Genomic DNA, 8,911 nt, shown 5'->3' on the forward strand with positions numbered 1-8,911 from the left:
TTAAAGGCCTCTCCCCTAGAAATTTAGGGTTGCAGGGCCTCTCCATGTGTCCACTCAGCTGCCCTTCCAGCTTCTCTAAACAGGGCCCCTTGTGTCTCCAACATCCCCAGACTCTACAAAGTTAGTAAACACCTTCTCGGGGGGGGAGTAGGTAAAGTTCATCTGTTGTGGCCTCGGGTAACACAGAGACGGGTCAGAAGTCAAGAAACCAGGTGATCAAAGACCACGTCCAGCCAAAAGCAGTGAGAACACAGCTTCCATTTGTAATGGTTGCATCAGGGGAAGGATTTATTGATCCACTCCATTTTCTTGGATTTTCCATCCTCCCCAGGGGGCAGAGGTGGGTTGATTGTGTGGCGTGTTGGCAAAGGCCAGGTCCTCCCTGGTATGGCTTGCGTCAGTGTCCACAGCCATTCTGTCAGATCCACATCGTTTCTATGATTTCCAAGCTGTCTACTGAGTAAAACGCTCAGCACGGATTTAGAGGCCAGGCTGGGTCTTAAGTATTCATCCACTTTCCTCCTGATGCTCCGTGCAGATGTGCTGGGACCTACTCCAGAGTGTCCCTGAGCCATGACTGCTTGACTCCACAGATGGCTTCAGGAAGACAGCACAGAAGAGAGACCTGTGAAAGTTGATGGAATCTAGAATTACCTGGAGGAGAAGCATCAAGTAGCCCCGGAAGCCTCTCTGCACTTCTCCTCCCTAACACACATGCCTGCATGTACACACATACACACACACACACACACACACACACGATCATAAAAGTCAGCTTTGTGGTAACTTGTGATTTTTAAATTTCTTTGAGCTCCACATACGCATGAGTATATTTCTAAAATCTCTTCGTTGGTCCATGGACATGTCTATCAATTCTTGTCTCATTCACCAATACTACAGAGTAAGTTTTGAGTCCAGAATGAGAAGCTACCCCTCTTGCATAATCCTTCACATTTTTTTGGAATATAATTTCATCTGATCTTCCAGTTACACACACACTCAAAATTCTGCTATAAATTATGATTAGGATTGTACTGGATATACTGATTTATTTAGAGGCGAATTGATGCCATTGCAAAAATTGATCTTCCTCTTAAGAAAAATGTAGTATTTTAAAATATTATGTGACTATTCAAACTGAAGGCTCATAAAAAGTGGCATGTGTGTTTTCCTTATATTTATCTTCATTATTTTTCTGGGTGTTTCATAACGTTTGCAACCAATGTAAATAGGATAGCTTAAATCTATGATATTCCCTATTTATTGGAAGACTGTGCAAATTTTTAATTTATGTATTCATTTATTTTTATTGTAGAGATGGGGTCTCCTTATGTTGCCCAGGCTGGTCTTCAACTCCTGGGCTCAAGCACTCCACCCCCCTCAGCCTTCCAAAGTGCTGGAATTATAGGCAAGAGCCACTGTGCCTCACCTAGTATGCAAAGTTTTTATGCATTTCACTTCTCTCAATCAGCCTCTCCTGACCTATTTCCTAGGTGATTGCCTTGGATTTCTAGGATGTCAGTTCCTTAAGAGAAAGATAGTTTTCCACTTTCTTTGTTAATAAAATACACCAATAAGTTATCTTCCCTCTCCAAATTGTTTAGGACAATGAATATGGCCTCAGGGTTTTTACGTGGTTCTATGTGGCCAGGAGAAAACCTGGAGGACTGAGCCTTCCTTCCCTGCCACTCAAGAAAGGGAGTGTGTGACCTGGGTCGCTTTAAAAAAATAATTTTAAACATGCTATCTATAGAAAGGAAATGTAGCTCCAGTTCAACGAAAATTTGCACAAATGGTGAGTATTGACCTATTTAAGGAACAGATAGTGCCAAAAAGATTCTGACACTGACTTATGTATTCAGACTCTGGCCCTGCAGAGCTACATCTCATCTTTGCATCTGCAGGGCTGCTTACGGCAATCACCATGACTCTCTGCCTTAGGGGCTTTTTGTCTTACAGTTGGAGCATCCTGGATATGACCCAAGGCCAACTGGAGGTCTTGAACTCCTGGGCTCAAGCGATCCACTCCCCTCAGCCTTCCAAAGTGCTGGGATTATAGGTGAGAGCCACTGTGCCTGACCTAGTATGCAAAGTCTTTATGCATTTCACTTCTCTCAATCAGCCTCTCCTGGTCTATTTCCTAGGTGATTGACTTGGATTTCTAGGATGTCAATTCCCTAAAAGAAAGACAGTTTTCCACTTTCTTTGTTAATAAAATACACCAATATGTTGTCTTTCCTCTCCAAATTGTTTAGAACACTGAAAATGGCCTCAACGTCTTTACATGGTTCTACGGGGGCTAGGAGAAAACCTGGAGGAGTGAGCCTTCCTTCCCTGCCACTCAAGAAAGGGAGTGTGCGACCCGGGTCACTTTACAGTAACGTCAATTTCCTCAGTTCTTACATAAGACTGAGTGGGCAGCCAGGGTGGAGGCAAGCCACATCTCATAATAGTCATTTTAGTTCCTCATGAGAACCACACTACAAAAAACACAAAGCGCTGTCCCCACCGTTATCCTTCTGACAGCCTGGAAAATCCATGTCCAGCATCTAGACAATACCCACATGGGTCACACTTTCCTTAACAACGTAGTTATTCTAGATCAGAGACTTGGAAGGGAATATGGCTTGAGACATATGAGTATGTCTCAAGGAACTGGTCCAGTTTTAGCATAAGATTTTCCAAAGCATTAAAAGCCCACCTGCATCCCAGGTCCACAGAATAAAGGTGTGAAGCTGCACTGCATTGAGCTTTGGGAGGGGCTCCACTGCACTGAGCTTCGGGAGGGTTTAGATAAGTGTGGGAGACACAGCAATGTTTAATTGCAGTGTTCAATTTCTGCAACTAAACACTCCATTTACATGAATTGTGTATTATAGAAGGAGTACTTGCAGAGTCACGACCAAAGATGGATGCAAGATTGAGAAGCAAGTAGGAAGTTCGACCTGGAACTAATTCCTGGATTGGAACATGGCAGAGAAAGTTGCTGATCACTACCCAGGGGACAAGGCAAGATGCAATGGGTGCTGTTTATTTACACAAAGGAGAAATTTTCATGGATTTTATACGAGCCAGGAACAAGCTCTGAGGCCAGGGTAGTTGAGGGTTCTGTCTAGGAAGGAGACATGCAGATGGCACCCAGCCACAGGATATACCCACCTCCTCTCCCAGCAACTTCCACTCACCTTATTCAGGCTTGAACCAGAAGGAAGCCAGGGATGGTGGCCAGTGTTTGAATCTTGCAGACTGTTGGCACTAGGTTCTGAGGACAATTGTGAGTCACTATAGTAACTATGACTTCACTTGGTGCTGAACCAATCAGGCCCCGGAACTCAAGGAAAGAGAGGGAGTGCCAAGCTGTTACTGTTCACCCTCTGGTCCAGATCTTTCTTCAGAAGAAACCTGAGTGGTCTCACAGGTAAAATATCCTGATATACCAAGATCATAGAGCATCCTTTTGTGCCATTAACTAACCTACCTGATAAACCCCAATCCTGTTTGGTAATGGGGGGAGGTTATCAGAGAGTCATTTGTTCAAATTGATACAGAGACACTATAGAGCAGTGGGTAAAAGCAGAAGCTTCAGATACAGGCTTTCTCAGTTCCAATCTCACCTCTCTGTCACTTGGGCAAGTCTTTTAGTCTCTCTTGGGAGGTCAAAATAGAGAGAACAGTGGGCATCCACCCCTAGCCTTGGCACTGTGCTAGATTCAAATGAAATGCAGAACTGGGTTTTTGGGGATGAGGCAGGGCCAGGCATCAGAGGTGAGTACAATCTTTAAGCCACTGTGATCACGTTCCCAGGATGGAAAATCAGCAGGATGAACCTTAGAAACAGAAACTAGGTAGTACTTGAGAATGTCCAGTTTATTTCTTACACAGGGGTTTGGAGGAAGATTCATACCTGCTTCACCAGTGATTTTCAAAGGAGGCAAATCCCATTTGATGCTAAAGTCACAGAAAGAGATTTGGAATGAGGAAACAAATTATAGCAGCCTGCAAGTTGTAGAATGAAGAAATGCAAATGTAAAGTACTGAACTTTGTTACGGATAGATTTACCAAAGAGAATTACTCTGCATAACATGAATAATGGAGTTCAGAAGGAAGCCCATATCCCAGGTACAGGGAAAACTCAGAGGTGAGAAGAAGGCAGCTCCGAGAAAGAGCAACATAGAATTGAGTTAACATTAGTGTGGATATAAGAATTACAATGACACTTGAGCTATGAGGTAGTGTTTTGAGTACAATCTAACAAGCCTGTGTGTGTCAGGTAATGATTAGAGTGATGCAATAGTGTGTCCTTAATGTCCCGGGTCCCATCAGGCTGCTGCACAGCCCCATGTGTAAGACAGATTGAAGAAACAATATGGTTAGTGCTTCAAATCAGATGATGACCCAAAGAAATCTCCTATGACTACTGCTGGTAGCAGTGTGTGTGGGTGTGGGGTGTGTGTGTGTGTGTGTGGTTTTGTGCCAGTGAGGAAGAGGTTGCCGGGTACACTTGATTACCTAGAATACGTCATCTTTTTCAGACTTCCTCCGTTGTGCTGTTTTACTGAGGTTGGGTGGAGTCAACACGTCATGGATAAAGAACTCCCTAAAGGCAGTCCCAGGGAGCCCACACTGAACATCAAGAAGTCAGACAAATCCTTCACACGCAAGAAGCCCACCAAAAATGTGCTGATATTTTTAATCAACAGACAACTGGGCCGGCACAGAAGTGACATCGACCTGTCAAGATGGGTGTGGATGATGTCATAAAGCTACTCCAGGGTGGACATGGCCTTGGACAAAAAGTCATGTGGCTTATGTGCTGAAGCCTGCCCAGATCTTTGAGAAATGAAATATAATTAGAACAATAAACTCCTCCCATGTTTGAGTCATTAAAACAGAGTCTGTCATTTCACTCCTTTAGGTTGGATGTGTGTTTGCTGACAGGGTGTTCTTGGGTTACACCGGAAGGGGGTTCTGTTCATCCTAACACGCTGTACAGGGGTGCTCAGACCCAGGGGAGAGGGTGAGATCATGCTGCACACCAGGCCTCTCCCACCATCAATCTGAAAAACACTGCAAAGTCAAAGTGATGTAGTACTTGGCATTCAAGGACCAAAGACTCTTCTCCCTAGCCATTTGGAAGAGACTGCCCTGGTGTTCCCCTCTAAAACCCAATGCTTGTCCTAGTGAAAAGACATTCTTTAAGAGCAGACCAACAGTTGGGCTGTGGGTTGGGGATATGTTTTAATACTACCAATGTCATATCCACAGAGCCTTCCAGAGGCAACCGCTCTGCCCTTTGTCCCCAGGAAAGTATAGAATGCGCTGGTCACTTTTTTGTGTCATGTCAGACAAACCTGCTCAGGCCACAGCCAAGGATAATTCATTTGACTGAAGTGAAGCCACCTGATAGGACAACAACACACATGAGATGGCTCCCACTGAAGAAGCTCTGTCCCCAAGGAATGTGCTGAGCAAGTCAGATACTCATTCTGAGAAACCTGAAATGGGAACTCTGTGGGCAGTTGGTCACTGACAAGTGAGAGTTCAGCTGAAGAGGGGACAGGGAGAGCAAAGAGGTCAGAGCCGTGGCAAACATGGGCAAGCCTAAGGGAGGAGTAATATGAAATTTACATAAGATGAACCATTAAAGCCATCACAAATTCCAAGCATTTCTCTTGTCCTTTCACGTGAGCTGCAAAATAAGCCTGCAAGCAGTCCTCTGTCCCCTCTTCCTCTCCTCCCCAATTGCCTGTGTTCTCACAACCTGTCCAGCATTCCCCAAGGCCCCTTCCTGTGTCCCCTCCCCCACCTACATCTAAGGGGCTGTTACTCTCTCTCCCCTTAGCCAGGTCTCTTCCAGATTTTTTATGTGGTAGAAACTTAAACTGCTCTATGTCCTTTTCACCGTCCTCTTTGTCCCTGTCACCTTCTCTGTCCCTGCACTGATGCAGCATTGCCAAAAAAGAGCCACCAGCCTCTCCTCAGAGGATGCAGGTGGCTGCAGGATGGAGAGGAGGGGTTAGAGGCTGCCAGGTAGAGGGGCCTCCTGGGTGCACTGTTGGGAGGAATGCTGCCTGGACACTGCTATGTTGGTGACTATTTACCTCCAGTCCAGCATCAAACAGTGGCTGTGAGGTGGAGAATAGGTGGGGAACGGAGGCTGAAAGGGCAGCAGGTAGGGCAAGAAGGAGCCAAACCCACAGGAGCAGAGGCCGATAACAGCCGACCTCCTACACTCCATGGCCACACAACAAAAGACACAGAATTTAGGATACAGAGTTATGTGTGGATAAATCTCACCATCATACTGAGTGAGAAAACAAGTAGCACAGAATTATGTACCAAAGAGAAACTCAACTGTGCCAAGCAGTACTTGGATATATACATAGACGGTAAAGTTATCCAAACTAGAGCAGCAGCACATTCAAGTGAAGCTCTGTCCAGTTTCCGACTTGACTAGTGCCCCACAACAATTGGTACCAACTATTTCCCATCTTGCAAGGAGTTGCCTAACAATGCAGGCCTGGTAAAGAAGTCAATCACAATCATGTGACCTCTGACCACTCACCCACCTGCAGGTGTCTACTCACACTGGAAGTCTGGGTGGGTTGGAGACCAGAGAGGCATGCTTCCCAGGGATTGGATGCTGTGCTGAGTTTAAACGAGGAAAACTTCCTACACTTCAAATTCACTGGAAGGTTGGGGCTACTCAGTGTTCACCTAGAGAACTTGACTTTTGTTTCCAGAAGTGACACTCACAAGTAAGAAATTCAGGAGGAAAGTGGCTGTAGGAGAGGGAGAGAAGATTTGGCCAAAATTCCTCTGAAGAGATTTTTCTCAGGAGTTCTTAGTGGGTCAAATGCAGCCTTCTCGGGACGGGGGAGGGGGTGGAAATCTGGATGCAGCTGACTCACAGGAATCAGAGGCTGAGTGGAGACCGTGCACAGTGTCAGGAGACACTCTCTTCTTCTACTCTTTCATTTCTAGCTGCTGCCTCTCATTGCTCAAATCACTAACCAGACAGCCAGGAAGCCAAGGTGATGTCCTCCATGGTATCAGCCTTCCGGAACACACAGCCCTGCAGAGAAGCATATACCTAGTTGGACAAACTGAGAAGAATCAAATCAATTCACCACTTTTTTCTACTTCCATTACTGTTCCACCACTGTTGCTTTAATCAGAGGAATAAAACCCTTGCCCAACACATGGTAGCAAACACAGTGTTGTGAGCCATCTTATCATAACAGATGAGGTCAATTTGATTATAATACCACGTGGAACCTAAGTTGTAACTTTAATGGTTACAAGAAAGTTTCCCACACATTCACATTGACTGGGTGAAGGGAAAGTCACCTTGGCAGGGGACAGATGCAGATGGCAGAATAGAAACCTACACCGCTCATCCCATCTCCCTTCACTGGAACACCAGATTTTAACAAATATCTGCATACAGAAAACACTGCCACAAGAACCAAGAATTAGGTGAGCAATCACATCACCTGGTCTTAACTTCATATCACTGAAAGAGGCATTGCACAGGGCAAGAGAGGTAGTCTGGAACCACCAATGCTACCCCTCCTCCATCCACCAGCGTGGAGAGTCTGTGCACTTTGGGGAGGGAGAGTGCAGCAAGTGGGGGACTTTACCTTGAACTCAATGCTGCCCTATCACAGCAGAAAACAAATCCATACAGGGTGCAGCCAGTGCCCACACACAGGTGGTGGGGGGGTGCATTTGGACCAGCCCTCGCCAGGAGAATCACCCTTCCCATCATTTGAAACTTGAGCTTCTTCTCAAGCCTCGCCACTGTGGGCAAAAGTGCTCTAGAGTCCTATGTAAACTTGAAAGGCAGTCTAGGACACAAGGACTGCAGTTTCTAAGGAACTCCTAGTGCTGGGCTGGGCTTACAACCAGTGAACTCCGGTGGCACGTGACTAGGGAGACAGCAGCTGACATGACTAGCGGAGCCCTTGTGCCATCCCTCCTCCAATCCCTGGTAGTGCAGCTCACAGCAATTAAAACGTCCCCTTACTTCTGCTTAAGGAGAGGAGAGTGAATAAAGGCAGTCCTTTATAGCAGTATAAAAATGGACTAACACATTAAAGGGGGACATTATGTTGCATCTTTGATACCAGCTGAATCACAGTAGAACAGGGCACTGGGCAGAGTTGTAAGGCTCCCTTTCCAGGCCCTAGCTCCTGGGCGACATTTCTAGATGCACACTAGGCCAGAAGGGAGCCCACTGCCTTGAAGGAAAGGACCAGTCCTGGCAGGACCTATCACCTGCTGACTAAAGAGCCCTTGGGCACTGAATAACACCCAGCGAGATGCAGGGAGTAAGCCATGGGCCTTGGGCTCTGAGGCGTGCTGACTTCAGGGATGACCCAGCATCCTCCCAGCTATGGTGAAGGACTCCTTCCATTTGAAACAAGAACAGAGAAAAGTAAAGGGGACTTTGTATTAGACCCTAAGTACCAGCTCAGCCAGTGCAGTAGAGCAACAAGCAGGCTGTTGGGGTCCTCGAGTCCAGGCCTCAGCTCTTAGACAGCATTTCTGGACCTGCCTGGGCCATAGGGGAGCCCACTGCCCTGCAGAGTGAGCCCCAGGCCTGGCAGCATTCACTACAAGCTGATGGAAGAGCCCTTGGGATTTAAGTGAACATCAGTGATGCCTGGCAGAACTCCCCATGGACCAGTGGTGATGGTGGCCACAGGAGAGACTCCTATACTTGTGCAAAGGGAGGGAAGAGTGGGAAAACTGTATTGTAGTTGGAGTGGCAGCTTAGCTGCAGTCGAACAAAACAAAAGGTAAATTGCGAAGGTATTTTACTCTAATCCCTGGCTCCCAGACTGCATCTCTGGACATACCCAAGACCTGGGGGAACTCCCTGCCTTGAAGGGATTGACCTTGGGC

The 8,911-nt window shown here is 46.4% G+C and overlaps 1 protein-coding gene and 1 long non-coding RNA gene across 2 annotated transcripts; one reads left to right on the forward strand and one right to left on the reverse strand.

Moving 5' to 3' along the window:
• Window positions 1-264: 264 nt before the first annotated feature.
• On the reverse strand, window positions 265-7,078 carry LOC105738118. Its single transcript, XR_001113849.2, has 3 exons — window positions 6,758-7,078; window positions 3,186-3,331; window positions 265-625 (listed from the first exon to the last, which is right to left on the reverse strand). It is a non-coding gene; the product is annotated as an uncharacterized LOC105738118 (long non-coding RNA).
• Window positions 3,294-4,762, forward strand: LOC100584526 (embryonic testis differentiation protein homolog A-like). The gene is made up of 2 exons (XM_030808988.1): window positions 3,294-3,418; window positions 4,534-4,762. Exons 1-2 carry the CDS (start codon window positions 3,294-3,296, stop codon window positions 4,760-4,762), a joined length of 354 nt encoding a protein of 117 aa, XP_030664848.1.
• Window positions 7,079-8,911: the final 1,833 nt, after the last annotated feature.

Source organism: Nomascus leucogenys, unplaced genomic scaffold (assembly GCF_006542625.1).
Source record: "Nomascus leucogenys isolate Asia unplaced genomic scaffold, Asia_NLE_v1 000822F_85651_qpd_obj, whole genome shotgun sequence".
In the NCBI taxonomy this organism is placed as follows: domain Eukaryota; kingdom Metazoa; phylum Chordata; class Mammalia; order Primates; family Hylobatidae; genus Nomascus; species Nomascus leucogenys.